The 15,677-nt window shown below is 39.9% G+C and overlaps 1 protein-coding gene across 4 annotated transcripts in view; it reads left to right on the top strand.

Annotated features, from left to right (window-relative positions):
* The first annotated feature begins 2,601 nt into the window (after positions 1-2,601).
* Positions 2,602-15,677, top strand: part of LRRC28 (leucine rich repeat containing 28) — a 50,733-nt gene continuing 37,657 nt past the window's right edge. For all 4 annotated transcript variants that reach the window (XR_011601042.1, XR_011601041.1, XM_070953625.1 and 1 more), the window contains exons 1-5: positions 2,602-2,703; positions 5,705-5,934; positions 9,198-9,238; positions 13,564-13,601; positions 14,564-14,701. Coding sequence is in view for 2 of the 4 variants with exons in the window: in XM_070953625.1 (XP_070809726.1) it covers positions 5,767-5,934; positions 9,198-9,238; positions 13,564-13,601; positions 14,564-14,701 (385 nt within the window). In the remaining 2 variants the exon portion in view is untranslated. The remainder of the gene's footprint in view (positions 2,704-5,704; positions 5,935-9,197; positions 9,239-13,563; positions 13,602-14,563; positions 14,702-15,677) is intronic.

Genomic DNA, 15,677 nt, shown 5'->3' on the forward strand with positions numbered 1-15,677 from the left:
TATTATTATTATTATTATTATTATTTATTATTATTATTATTATTATTATTATTATTATTATTATTATTATTATTATTTTTATTATCTTTAGTGAGATTCACAACCTTTGAGGCTGGTTAATAGCTCAGCAGCTCAAGTAGCCCCCCCCCCCCCGCTTTTAGAACATGATGGCCCAGTGGGCCCGATTTTCACCCTCCCCAGGCTCCAGATGCTTTCTAGGAGCCTGGGGAGGGCAAAAACGGCCTTCCCCACCCACCCCGGAGGCCCTCCGGAGGCCAGAAACAGCCCATTTCCCAACTTCTGGTGGGACCAGAAGGCCCAAAAATCAGCTGGCCAGCACACTCGTGCGCTGGAGCTGTGCTACGGCAATGCTCGTGTGCCCGCTGATATGGCTCCGTGTGCCACCTGTGGTTTGCCATCATGGTTCTATAGGAAATAAACTGCAATGCATTTGTCCATACCATAAAACATACCGCCCCCTGTATCTAAGTTGGGTACGCGTGAAGAAAATAGCACAATGCATTTAACCCATAGCTTTCTTTGTTTCAATCCCTTTAATACTTTTGAATGTCATAAGCACAAGGTTAATCTGTGCATGGAAAGGTTAATTCTTATAGATTTTGTAAAGAAAAACCAAAAATGAGCCTTTCCTTGGGGCAGTGGATTTTCCAGAATATTTTGATCAAAGAATCGCAAAAATATTTCGTTTGTACAAATACTGTGTATGTAGACATCTTTTTCTGCTTACATCCTTTTGCATTGTACATTTTTTATTCAAAAGCAGTACTTGCTTTTGAGTACTTGCTAAGAGAAAAAAATTCCTATTTAATTGGGTATAATGGTTAACAGATGTAATTACGGTCATATGTGGGCAGTACAAAGATCAAGATGGTTTTTTTGCAAGCAAAAGTCAAACAAACTAGCCTTGAGCCTCAATAATTGACCCCCAATTAACAATCCATTGACTTCCCCATTTCTCACCACATATAAATAAAAAGCAAACACTATGGAAGAGAGTGATGGAAATATATAGCAGCTTCTAATACTGTTAACATTTAAAGCAGCAATAATTAAAACAGTCATATTACTGTATGTGCAATTGTTCTTCAAAATTAATTGGGTTGGCCATCCTATGTTTTAAAGTGAGCACCAAGTACTGTACCGAATACTATTAAATGTACAAGAACGCCATCTTCTGGCTATTGTCAACTAATACTCAAAAGTACCAATATAAATCCTGGAATCAGGGAGAACATCAGAACTGATAAATTTGCCGTTTCTAATCTCATTTCAAAGCTCTTGTATGAAGAGAATTTATTAAGAAGACAATCTAGGTCTGACAAACAGATATGATTTTGGCTTTTTCCTGCATTTTGTTACATGTTACAAAGTGGTATCTTAATCTGCTATTCCAAAACATGATTGTTGTATGGGTACTCAAGTTACAAACTATAACCGAGTCCAAAATTTCTATTGCTAAGTGAGACAGTTGTTCAGTGCCATTGTAACTTTGAACAGTGATAAATGAACTGTTGTAAACCGAGGATTACCTGTACTACATTAATCTAAGAGGAAGTACGGGTAGTCTTTAATTAATAACCATTTGTTCAGTTACTCTTTTTATTTACGTTATCAATCAACTGGCCACAGAAAAAAAGAAGGAAAGGAGTTGTTGCAAACAATCTGAGTTGGGTTTAAAATAACCCAGCACAGAACAAAAACTTATAAAAAAAAAATTTACAACAAAAACTTATAAAAATACGAAGGTGATGTATCTCTCTGAAAGGATGTATAGTCTGCAGCCAGTTAAGCTAAACTGCTCAGTTGCAAGCATAGTTTTCTTTTGGCATCCAGAAAACCCAGAATTTAGATAGGAGAGAATAGAATAACAGAGTTGGAAGGTCATCTAGTCCAACCCCCATTTCCATTTTTTTTTCTTGACTTGGGATTCAAAACTCAGCAGCTCAGCCAAGGTTTGGTTAGAGAAACAATGCACACTGGAGCCAATCTGGAACTTCTAGTGTCTTCGCAACTTCCTTCCTTCTTTCTTTCTTTCTTTCTTTCTTTCTTTCTTTCTTTCTTTCTTTCTTTTTTCTCTTTCTTCTTTCTCTTCCTTCCTTTCTTCTTTCTTTCTCCCTCTCCTCTCCCTTTAATCTTTCCTTCCTTCCTTCCTTCCTTCGTAACTTTATTGTTTTCTTGGGAAAGGATAACCCCCCCATCTAACCCTCCCAGCGGAGATTTCCTGGTGGCCTCCCATCCAAGCCTTCCTTCCTTCCTTCCCTTATCTTTCTCTATTTCTTTCTTTCTCTCTCCTCTCCCTTCCTTTCCATCTTTCCTTCCTTCCTTCCCCCTTCCCCCCCGTAATTTTATTGTTTTCTTCGAAGAGGATACCCTTCATCATCCAACCCTCCCAACGGAGATTTCCTCGTGGTCTCCCATCCAAGCCTTCCTTCCTTTCTTCCTTCCCTCCCTCCGCGTGAGCAAACAAAGCGCGCCGCAAACGGGGACGAAAGCGAAAGTCTCGCGAGACTCCGCCCACTTCCCGCGGGGGCCCAAGTCGCGTTTTCCAGAACGTCACTTCCGCCGCCGCTGAGCCGGAAGTTGACGCTCGGAGGGCCCGCGGAGGTGTTTTCTGTGGGCGAGCCGATGTTTTTGCGCCGAGGGAGGAGAGATTCCTCCTCCTTCTTCGGCTGGGAACTGCCGGTGAGCGCGCTGGCCCCGAGGCGGCTTCTCTTTCCCCGGGGAAGAAGCTGCCGTTCTTCGGTCTCTCTTTCCACTCGTGGGCCCCGTTGTCGTAGCAACCGGACCCGGGGGGGGGATGATGAGCAGCTTCCTGGCTGCCCCCCCCCTTGGATGGGGATAGCGGGGTGGGGGGGGGGGAGCCCCAGTTGCCATCGGCAGCCGTTGTTGGAAGCGCCTAAACCCCGTCCGTTTCTCCTTTCTGAGCAAGTGACAGGTGGGTATGTGGACTTCAACTCCCAGAATTCCCCAGCCGGCCATTCAATGCCAGCCATTCCCATTTCTGGCTGAGGGATTCTGGGAGTTGAAGTCCACTTACACCTTCCACTTACTCAGAAGGGTCAGAAACACCCAAGTCAAGTCAAGCCAATTTAAACCAAAGCACAATTTATGGGGCTTTTGCCATCTTGATATGGGAGAGTCCCAAAAGTGCTTCTTTTTTTTCCCCCCATTTTCTTTTCAGGAGGCAGCTGGACTTTCTTGGTTTGGTTTGGTTTTTTTTTTTCTTTGAAGATGTTTTGCTTCTCATCCAAGAAGCTTCTTCAGCTCTGACTTGGATGGTGGGGAATGGAAGGGTTGATATTCCTTGTAGACAGCTGGTCATTTGCATCCTTTTAGAGCAGAGGTCTTCAAACTTGGCCGCTTTAAGACTTGTGGACTTCAAGTCTCAGAATTCTCCAGCCAGCTATGCTGGCTAGAGAATTCTGGGAATTGAAGTTCACAAGTCTTAAAGCGGCCAAGTTTGGGGACCCTTATTTTAAACGGTCATTGAAGCACTTGGAGTTTTATCTGTGTCCTCAGGGTCATCTGAGTGGTGCTCCTGGTTTCTGTAGTCTGCAATTTTTTCCCCCTCTGGAAATCCATTCCTCCTCCCACCCTCCATTCAAAGGGTGTCCATCCCAAATTGTATAGCTAAAGGTCTGTAGAGATTCTCAGTCATCCAGGTCACGGTTGTCCCAAAGGTGGTTTTTTTCAAGAGGCAACTGGACTTTCTTGTTTTTTTCTTTTGAAGACGTTTCGCTTCTCATCCAAGAAGCTTCTTCAGCTCTGACTTGGATGGTCGGGAATGGAAGGATTTATATTCCTTGCAGACAGCTGGTCATTTGCATCCTTTTAGAGGGTCATTGAAGCACTTGGAGGTTTAACTGTGTCCTCAGGGTCACCTGAGTGGTGATCCTGGTTTCTGTCTGCATTTTTTCCCCCTCTGGAAATCCATTCCTCCTCCCGCACCATTCCAAGGGTGTCCATCCCAAATTGTATAGCTAAAAGTCTGTAGAGATTCTCAGTCATCCAGGTCACGGTTGTCCCAAAGGTGCTTTTTTTTTTTTCAGGAGGCAACTGGACTTTCTTGTTTTTTCTTGAAGATGTTTCGCTTCTCATCCAAGAAGCTTCTTCAGCTCTGACTGGATGGTGGGGAATGGAAGAATTTGCAGATGTTCTGGAAATCTGTTCATACTCCCACACCATTCAAAGGGTGAAATCTTTCCGTTCTCCACCATCCAGTCAGAGCTGAAGAAGCTTCTTGGATGAAAAGCGAAACATCTTCAAAGAAAAAACAAAGTCTAGTTGCCTCTTGAAAAAGCACCTTTGGGACAACCATGACCTGGATGACTGAGAATCCCTACAGACTTGATGTGGGAGCCTTAACTGATGGTGCTGGCTGCTGATTCTGGGATCCCACGTCAGACTGAGCTTTTCTTGGCTGCACTGGAAGACCTCCAAGGTCCCTTCGAGGTCTATTCTATTCTTGCCAATCTTGTGTGGAGGGAACATGATGATGGCAGTGGCACAACATCCTGTAATGCAGCAAAATGTCACGGTTATCATTTATGTGCTCTCAGTTGTAGCATGTGGAGTAAAGCATGTTGCAGCGAGGCATAGTTTAACATAATTGTGTTAGGTCATCAGTCACTGGTTGGGGGCAAAAGTGGCCAGGCAACTGGTGGATGTCCCAAAGATGGGATTTTTAGGGAGGGGGGGGGCATGAGTGTTGCTAAGCAGTTGGTGTTACATCATGCAACCTTTTGGGGGGAGTGGGCTTTGGGGGAGCTGTTTTTGTTTTAAGCTGTGATCAGCGTCTTTGAATTCTGAATTCTTTGAATTCTGCTTTTGGTTTTTAATAGTCCAAGATGGAAAGGAAAGCTGGCAACATAACCTGGTCTGGAAGTTGTGTCTTTTTTTATAGCTGAATGTAAATGCTCACTTCCATCCAGTCATCAAGGGGTTGCAGGGTCGTTAAAAGGGAGTTTAAAGTGAGTTGACAAACAGTTGCTGCTTGTAATGATAAAACAGGTCCTAGTGGTTATGGTATCCTTAATATTGCCTATATCCCTGGCCAGTTGTGAGATGCTAGGAGAGGGTAGCATTTGAAGGATCAGAGTTTCCTGTCACTGGTTTACATAATTGCTGTTGGTGCTACTTAGATTTATCTCGTTTTTGCTTTAAATAAAATAAACATTTCCATTGGTTTTTGGATGTCTGTCCAATTTATTTGTACAGAGGAAAGCTAAGTACATATCTGCTTATTTGTATGTCATAATGAAACAGGTTTGCAAACAGCCTTCGTATCTTTAAAACCTCTCCCACTTCTCTGTGAGCATTATTTTCATACACATAGCAGTTATGCTAATGTTGGGTTGTAAGGTATAATAAGTTAAAGACACCTAATTTGACAAATATTTTCCTGCTTTTTTGCATAGATTTTAGTACAGTATTAGTATCTGTTGAGTCAGTTGCCCTAAATGTTGCTACTATGTTGATTTTTCTGTCTGAAACTTTGTTGTACTCTTGGTTTTTCTACACCGCTTTGTTGTTTGTTTTCTACGGTTAGAGAGCGTGCTGTGTTTTGCTTTCGTTTTGTGACAAAGTTGCATAGATTTAAAAAATATTGATGCTTCTGAAAAACTGCTTTTGAAAATCATTAAGAGAATTATTGATAATCTTTTTCTTCTGTTTTTTCTTTCAGAAATGATCAATTTTTGCCATGAATAGAGATCTAATAAGGTGGCTGGACCAGTATCTGCCATCATGGCATCAGAACTTTGTAAAACGATATCAGAGGCAAAGCTAGAAAGGCACAAGAATTTGTTCTTGAACTATCGAAATCTTCATCATTTTCCTTTAGAATTGCTGAAGGATGAAGGTCTGCAATACTTGGAGAGATTATACATGAAAAGAAATTCCTTAACTACCTTGGTATGTCGTTTCATTGTTTAATAAGCAAAAGATTTGTTATTGTGTTGAATAGAATTTGTGTTTTGAAGTATCAGTTATTCCTTATGTTGGGCAAAAATAGGATCTCAGTCATCCAGGTCATGGTTGTCCCAAAGGTGCTTTTTCAAGAGGCAACTGGACTTTCTGGTTTTTCTCGGAAGACATTTTGCTTCTCATCGCAGAAGGGGAAGAAGCTTCTTGGATGAGAAGTGAAATGTCTTCAAAGAAATAGCACCTTTGGGATGATCTATGTCAGGGGTGTCAAACTTGCAGCCCACGGGCTGGATGCGTCATGCACTGGCCACGCCCACCCCCATTTTAACGAAGGGGAGAAAAGTTGTGATACGTCATGTGACGACAACGTGACGCTGCAAGTTTGAGACCCCTGTTCTATGTTAACCTTTTCAGGTAGGCCAAGTCAGAAAACGAATACTGTAAGGCATGGGTAAAAAGTAAAGAGAAATTGCCTTAAGCCACATATAAAATATATATTTAATGTATATAAAAACATATAATGATAAAATGTTTACAATCTTGGGCAGCCATATTACTAGCTGTCCAGGGCCGCATGCAGTCTGTGGGCTGCAGGTTGGACACCACCTGCTATGGCATAAGATAAAAAAATAAAAGAATACAAGTGCAATGAAGCGATGGGTCTCACTCTACCTCACCAAAGACCTCAGGAAAGAACAGAACTTCACTGCTCTTCTAAAGGACCCAGATTGTGGGGGCAATAAGCTGACTTTGTATAAATATACAAAAGTATGAAGGCTATTGCTTAACGCATTATAAGCCGCCCTGAATCTCCGGAGAAGGGCGGCATATAAATCAAATTAAAAAAAAAAATACAGTCACTGCAGAGTGAGGTCCATCCAGATTTTGAGGTAAGCCTTGTTCTAGAGGGCAGGCGCTGCTATGGAGGAGGTGAACTTGCGGTGTACAGATAGATGAAATTATTTCATCAAAGGAACCCAGAAGACCCCAACTCTGCAAGATTGGAACTGACAAGCAGGTGTTACGGGATGTAGGCGGTTTTCAACAAAAGACACTTGAGGATGCCATTCTGATTTGAGAAAATGTCATCCTTTTTTTAAAAAAACAGTGGCAGTTCAGCGGTTCGAATCCCTAGTGCCGCGTAATGGGGTGAGCTCCTGTGACTTGTCCCAGCTTCTGCCAACCTAGCAGTTCGAAAGCACGTAAAAAATGCAAGTAGAAAAATAGGGACCACCTTTGGTGGGAAGGTAACAGCGTTCCGTGCGCCTTTGGCATTGAGTCATGCCGGCCACATGACCATGGAGACGTCTTCGGACAGCACTGGCTCTTTGGCTTTGAAACGGAGATGAGCACCGCCCCCTAGAGTCGGGAATGACTAGCACATATGTGCGAGGGGAACCTTTACCTTTATACTGCTATACTGCTACCTTATCAAATCAGTAAAAACTTGGCCGTTTGTTAGAATTCAGTTAGAAACTGCTGCCCAACTTCAGCGTGTTGAACATTAATTCCCCAGTAGGTGGAAACCAAACTCAGAATTCCTGAATTTCTTAACTGGAAAAAAAGGGCTGAGGAGGCTATGAACTGTTCTGCATATGTGCTTAGCTGAAAGAGAAGACTCTAAAGGGATTGCTTGCGATCAAATTACGAATTGAAATAATTTGCCAGTAGTATTCTACCCTTCCAAGTTATTTAACCATCTGTAGTTGCTGGCTATGATTTGTTTGTTTTTTTTAACTTTGCACATACGAATAGACTGCACACTTTTTATATTTTATAAGCTTCTTTCAGCAACTCCTTTTTAGAGAAGCACCTCTCCACCCCTGTAAACAGTAGCTGAATAAAAAGTTGTAGCATATGCTTTAAACCATACTCCTTCTTGAATCCTTATCTCATAAATTCTTCAAAATTATTTATTTTTGTTAGTTATTAACCTGTGGTCTGCAGATCCCTGGAGGGACCGCAATGTTCTCACAGGCATTGAGCAAAGGCTTGAAAAAAAAGGTTATGATTTAAATCTCGAGTTAAGTCTTGGGGATCCGTGGCCATGGTCCGTGGCCACAGAAGGCAATTAAAGGGGGTACCTGGTAAATAAAATGCTGAGAATGTCTTGGGATGAGTTCAGGGCCACTGGCCGTAGCTATTCCTTGCTGGAGCTAGCTATCGTCTCTGGACCTCATTGCAATGGGTTATTGATATAAATTGTGTTATGATGGCAGTTCAGGTTCCAAATTGTTCATGAAATAAACCTCTGAATTCTAAAGTAAGGGGAAAAAAAGATAAAAAGATAAAAACAAAGATACATTAAGATAAGTGGTTTCATTGTTTATTGTGGCAAAATCAGATTATTTTATATACACCAAAAAAAGTTATAGTGGCATAAACTGTAAAAAGTTTATTTCAAAACAAATTCAGCCTGAGCTTGTGTTTTTTATAAAGTAATTGAAATACCATGACTGAAGTAATCAATACAATTTAATTCTGTTGTTTTGTAGTATAAAGGATAGCTTGAAAATACAGTTGATATTACTAATCTTATCACTAGTTACTGAATTTCGATATATTAGGATTTTGGATTACATTAATTAATATTTTGTTTTATTAATGTGAACCAGCTACACTCTTCTAGAATTCCCAGTTTTTACATTGGAAGGTTATTTGCTTTCTGCTTGTTGACTTGACACATTCCTACTTGGTGAAGTCTGTGGTTACTGGTTAAAAAGGTAAATGATTCCCTGCACAAGCATGCTAGTCATTTCTAGCTCTAGGGGGCAGTGCTCATCTCCGTTTCAAAGCCGAAGAGCCAGCGCTGTCCGAAGACGTCTCTGTGGTCATGTGGCCGGCATGACTAAACGCCAAAGGCAGACAGAACGCTGTTACCTTCCCACCAAAGGTGGTCCCTATTTTTCTATTTGCATTTTTTTTTTAACATGCTTTTGAACTGCTAGATTGGCAGAAGCTGGGACTGGAGCTCACCCCATTACGCGGCACTAGGGATTTGAACTGCCGACCTTTCGATCGACAAGCTCACTGAGCCACCGCATCCCTGGTTACTGGTTAGGCAAGGCTAAAAACTACAATTGCCAAATCAGGTAGAGGAACAGGTATAATAATTTGGTGTGTAGCTTTAGGTTTCTGGTACCCAAGGCTTCATCCTGATTCTAGCCTGAAAGAAGAAACAAATTGATGTTGAATTTATAAAGATGAAATTTATAACTTTGTCTATATTCTTTTTTTTATATATATTTTAGCCAGAAAACCTTGCCCAGAAACTTCCAAATCTTGTGGAACTGTAAGTATATTATTTTTGTTGTTGTTAGTATTTATGCTGAGATATATATACAATTGGCTTGACTTATGGGAAAATATCTTAAGTGGATATAAACGGTATATTACAAGCTCTTTTTTTCCCTGATCAAAATTAGTTCTTATGCTATCATCCCCAAGCTATGGGGCAATGTCTGTGAACCTATAGATATTATTCTGTGAAAAAGAGCTAGGAAACATCATCATGCTCAGTTCTTGCTGAGTGGCTACATTTTATCTACGTCAGCTTGATTATTTACTCCGGAAACTTGTGAATATACTTTCTAACAATAATACAGTTTGTAACAATCAAGTTCTTATCTTCTGTAAGGATTTAGAGCGGCATTTTACTTTGTCCTAGAGTGTCCTATCCTTCTTAGAACACAGTATTCTAATACCTTTAATAACTATTTCACCATTGTTTCCTTTGATCAAGAATGTGAGATTGTATGCTTTGGTTAGGAATACAAGAACCTTGCATCTTATATAATTCTAATTTTTTTTTTTATCTGAACAGTTAATATATTTGCAGGAGACAATCTGGGTTGGTCACCGGGACCAGAGATTTTGTCTTCCAAGCTTTGGGACTTGTGCTGGAGCCCATCTAAAAGGGAATTTCTCTCTAGTGTCAAACTCAAGGCCCGGGGGCCGTATCTGGCCTACAGGTGCTTAGATCTGGCCCGCGGGGCTTCCCTGGAAACAGCGAAGGACTGGCCCATCGTGCCCCTGCCAGCAAAAATGGAGCTCCGTTTTTGCTGGCAGAGAGTTGCAGGAGGCTGTTGCAGCAGAAAATGGAGCTCGGGAGCACTCGGGCCGCCATAGGCACCTCCAACATGAGTGATTGCCAGCTGGCCACGCCCACTCCCCCCCAGGTCAAACACAACCCTGATGCAGCCCTCAATGAAATCGAGTTTGACCACCCTGGACTAGCCTGACCAACCCAGATTGGATCCTGTAACATTATCCAGGGACACATATATTCGCCTTCATTCGTGTAATTCATCAGCAATCTTGTGGGAATGTTGTCTGGACACACCAACATGGGCAAGAGAAAACCCTCATTAGCAATAGCGCCAAAACTTTCTGGAGAACTTAGCTACTTCCGTTGTTAAGATAAGGAAGCTTCGTTTTCCAAACTATGAAAGGGTTTGCATTGTTCTCACAACCCCTGGAATAATTTTCAGCTGCGGTGCCATGGCAACAGTTCCTGTAAGCATTAGTGGTTTAAAATAATTAGAGAAGCACATCTGTAACCAGGTCATATTTTATAGCCTCTCTATGGTCAAAGGATGTGGGCTAAATTATTTATGTATATTATACAGGGACACTGTTCTGTGCAGGCTGATCCCATATAACTAAGAAATGTGATCTAAATCTCCACTTAAATCATCATCATCATCATCACGGCAAGCTGTCCCTTATTTATAATTTGAGTGTCAGCAGTGCAGTTATTAATTTTTGAAGGTCATTGCAGTCTGCAGCTTCTTTAAGGAATAATCTTGCCTCATCTTATCTAGTGGGAATTCTCTTTTAATGAACTTAAAGTACAGCTTTCATGAGAGTTGCATGTTTTTGGCACCATGCAGTTTCAAACATAATCTGATTAAGCCACAAGAATCTTCTTAATATTTGAAAGAGGTTATTTCTAGAAGCTCTGAAAAGTCAGCAAGCTTGTTGAGCCACATACTAACGTTTTCTTGTCCCAAATTATATTAACGTTCTTTAATCCTCTTTTTCCCCCCTGTCTAATTTACTCTGTCATTAGAAAGGTTGGGATTTCAATTTGGGTATATTTTAATCTTGTTAATGTTTTATCAGATTGTAAAACGTACATTGAGGTGCAGTGGAGCAAACCTTACGGAAGCTGCTAATAAGATAAAAAAAATTATTCTGGCTGTGATTCTGTGTTACGATGGACTCAAAAGATTTCAACCCCGACACTTCAATTTTCTTTAGGAGATTTGATGAGAAATTGTTTCCCAGTTATATTTTAACCAAGCTTTAAAAAGCATGGCATTGGAATCCTCTCCGACATGGAAATACTAATACGGCTGTCCGTATTTGAGTGACAGTTCTTCCTACTTTTTCTAATGCTGCATAACAATCTTGTCAACTTTGCATGCATAATTAATAGATCATCTCAACCTCAAACAATGCAATCGTAATGGTGCTTGTGTATGTTCCTTACTCAGGGCATTGAAATGAATGCCATAAGAAAATCCAGAGCGCCGAATTAGTGGAGCTCTATTAAAATCGTTTGTGTCGGATGGGTCCTTAAACAATTCTAGCTAATGTTGCATGAAAGAAGAGGGCTTCTTAATCATAAATATAGGTCAGGATCCAAAGCACCTCATAAATAGTTCCAGGCACAACGGAAGGGAAAAAATAGAAGCAAGAAGATTTTTTAAAAACCAGATTGCGTGATGGAATGGAACACACCCCGGCCTTTGGTGGTACTTAACGTAGTTCTTAGTCTGAATGTGCTTGGGCTTGTCGGTAAACAAGGGGAAAAAAATATTTTTTAAATAAGTAAATTTTATTTTAAATAGTATCAGTTTCTCAATTTTTGTTGAATTAATATTGCCACTTGCAATTGGTTTCATGTTGGTATTGAAACTGTGAAGATTGAAATCACCACCAAAAAAAATTAGAAGAACTTCGATAAAAAAATATGTTTCTGATTTCCTGGCTGGGGTGAGGGTTAATGATACTTTTCAAATGCAGACGATAGTAATACTTTCTCTGTGATTTCTGAAAGGGAATTCCAGTAGTTCTTTCCTTTGCAGGAACTGCTCTAACGCAGTTCAGCTAAAGAGGTTGCAGAAAAAAATGCTTTTAAAAGCCTCTGACGATCCCAGCTGAACCGCACAATCATCAGAGGCTTTTTTTTTTACTTTTAAAAGCATTTTTTTCACCCAAAGAGGTTGTAGAAAAAATACTTTTAAACGTTAAAAAAAAAAGCCTCTGATGATTGCGCAGCTCAGCTGGCCACCGGGGTGGGGGGATGCAGGGATTTTTGCTGCCGGTTCTCCAAATCACCCGCCTCCATCGCTACCGGATAGGGCAGTCCGGTCTGAACCGGCAACATTTCATCCCTGCTCTAACGCAATTTCAATCTGTCTAATTCTGAATTAGTCACAAGAAAGAGGTCTTAACTCAGATAGGAAATCTGTTGACCTTGGCCTGGTTTCAGTCAGAGAGTAAGCCACAATGGTGTGTATTTAAGATTATCTCATTTTGACGGTGCAGCAGCTATTTGACATGACTGACTTAATTGTAACCTACTTCCTTTATTGACAATGAGGGAATAAAAGAATCAAGTAGCATGCCTGTTTCCGCTGTTGTAGAATACATGGATACGTTCAAAGCCATAAATCAAAACAAATAAGCCTAGGAGAAATAGGTGAGATTTACAGATTTAATTTTACATCCACCACTTTTTCTTTTTCTCCCGTTTTGTGTCTGTCATCGACACGCATAGGAAATCACATATGGTAGGTGTTGGGTTCAAAGCATCTGGCTGATAAGTTATTTATGTCATAAGCATTTGTTTGTTTGTTTATATCCGGTCTTTATTATTTTTACAAATAATAGAACACTGAACGTAGACTAATAGGGTCGGAAGGGACCTTGGAGGTCTTCTAGTCCAACCCCTTGCTTGCTTAGGCAGGACACCCTATACCACTTCAGACAAATGGTTATCTAATCTCTTCTTAAAGACTTCCAGTGTTGGAGCATTTACAACTTCTGGAGGCAAGCAGTTCCACTAGTTAATTGTTCTCAATGTCAGGAAATTTCTCCTTCGTTCCAAGTTGGATCTCCTTGATAATCTTCCATCTGTTGCTTCTTGTCCTGCCCTCAGATGCTTTGGAGAATAGGTCAACCTCCTCTTCTTTGTGACAGCCCCTCAAGTAATGAAAAACTGCTACCATGTCACCCATTGTCCTTCGTTTCAATAAGCTAGACATACTGGTACCTAGTTCCCTCAATCATTCATTGTGTAATTTAGATACATACTAGTTGGATTGGTCTGGTGCCTGATGATCCTAGATCCTCTCTAGGTCAATTCAGCAATCTTCTCAAGATCTTTTCCCAGTGCCTGGAAACTGTGGGATTAGGGATGAGGGACAGCAGACTGCAGCTCAAACTAGCAAGATGGAGTCAAGGTCTGAAGTTCTGAGGATTTTTGGTTGTTGTGTGCCACCTAGGATCATTATATGAGATAAACAGCTATTTAAATTCTTTAAATAAATAAAACTGGCCTTATTTTCCCACTCCTGAAAATAACAATATATTTTGTTCTTTCCCCAGATACCTGCATTCAAATAATATCATTATTGTACCTGAAGGTGAGTGCCCTAATAATGTCTGGATTTTCAGATATATTCTTTGTTCCTTTGACTTTGCTTGTAGTTGGAGCACTGAGGCAGCCAAAATGCCATTAAGTACCATTCAGCTTCAACTCAAGATATGATTTTTAACCTTATTCATCCTTTATAAAGCATTTCTTTTTAATTTATTCATTCAACAGTTGTACGCCATGCAATTGCCTTTTATAAAAATAAACCCTGGGAGATTTTTAAAAAAAAATATTTGCCGTTTAGAGAAGGAAATGTGCCAGTAATATCAAAGAAACATGTTGGCTGAGCTGCAGTAGTTTTGATTTTCTAGCATGGCTTCTACAGAGTTGTTCTTCCTCTTTTACTGCTTCGAGTGTGTAGGGATTCTACAGAGTGCAGGACTATTCATGTAAATAGATTAAGTAATTGCAGAAACCCGCTGAGAATTATAGCTGGAGACTTCTTACATTCTGGGCATAAATTCAACCTCTTTGTACACTAATGAAAACCCAGACGACTATAGTTTTTATATATATAAAATATATATATCCAATTCTCTTTAAAACCATACAACAAATAAAAACTATAACCAAAGACAAAGACAGACAACATACTATGTTAGTATTAGCAATACTAACTAATACTAATGTTAGCAACATTAAATTCCCAAAATTCCCCAGCCAGCCCTCCCACACATCTTAAAGTTGCAAAGTAAAGAAATACTGTATTATGGCAACTGAGAATACTAGCAACTACTATACCTGGGCTCACCTAACTTCCTAATGTCCAGTGATATGATATTCTTGTTCCCTCAACGTTCTTTCCATCTAACTGCTGAAATAGACTTTTGCACAGAAGGCTGTGCAAAAAATAAATGTGCTAATCTGTACAGCAAGATGTCTTGTGTTTTAGGAATATTAACAGATGTCTCATTCTAAGTTAAATATATTACTTTTTTTTTTTCCTTAAAGCAATTGGTTCTTTGGTTAAACTGCAGTTTCTGGACTTGAGTGACAATGCCCTTGAAATTGTGTGCCCAGAAATTGGGCGTTTGCGATCTCTACGCCACCTTCGATTAGCTAATAATCAGCTAAAATATTTGCCAGCAGGTAAGGCACGCGAAGCCTTATGGCTCCTGTATGCAATTTTTACCTGTTATATAATATTTGAATTATGTTAAATAATATTAGTCAACTGTTCTTAGTGTACTCCTTCCACTAATTATATTCATTATTGCTGACTTAAAATTAAATGCTTAGTTACAGTATTAAAATGCATTAAGTTTGCAGAAGGCAGATTGCTTATCAGAAGAATTACTGAAACCTTCCTTGCCTTCTACCTCATTTCCCATGTATCAGATAATCTGATATATTGTGCCAGGAGTGCTACATTTTATGGTATTAATTTGGGATGGTATAATTTAATCACCACTTATTGATGTTGTTTAGCTAGAAGTACAATAAAAGCAGCACAGTCTAATCATGATTACTTGGAATCATTCTTAGTCATTTTTATTTCAGAATACAGTGCAATCTTAAGCAAAAAGGTTTTTTTTTTTTTGCAATGTAGCAAGAATTTTATAGTGAATGCTGAATCCTAATACACTACTGTTCTACTAACAGTTTTCCAAATATAGAAATTCAAATGGACAGTAATTGTAATTGAAAATGTCAAATGGTGCGCATTTCATAAAGTCAGAAACTTCTTCTGACTAAAAATCGTCCAAAATGTTTTCAGAATATTTAATTCTAAAGTAAGTACCTAGATATGATTAAGTTTCTTACAATTCATGCTGGATTCCTGCAGTATATTTTTCAAGCAAAACCTTTTTTATTTTTTAGAAGTGCATGGTTTTTACAGATTCCAAATTTGGAGCATTCAAAAAAGTTATATTACAGAATGATTACAGATTAACAGAGTTGGAAGGTACCTTGTAGGTCATTTAGTCTAATCCCCCGCCCAAGCAGGAGACCCTACACCATTTCTGACAAATGGCAGTCCAATCTGTTCTTGAAAGTCTCAAGTGATGAAGCTCCCCCAACTTCTGAAGGCAACTTCTGTTCCATGGGTTGATTGTTCTCATTG

This window comes from Pituophis catenifer, unplaced genomic scaffold (assembly GCF_029215685.1).
Source record: "Pituophis catenifer annectens isolate HBS135680 unplaced genomic scaffold, rPitCat1.0.hap2 SCAF_14, whole genome shotgun sequence".
NCBI lineage: Eukaryota > Metazoa > Chordata > Lepidosauria > Squamata > Colubridae > Pituophis > Pituophis catenifer.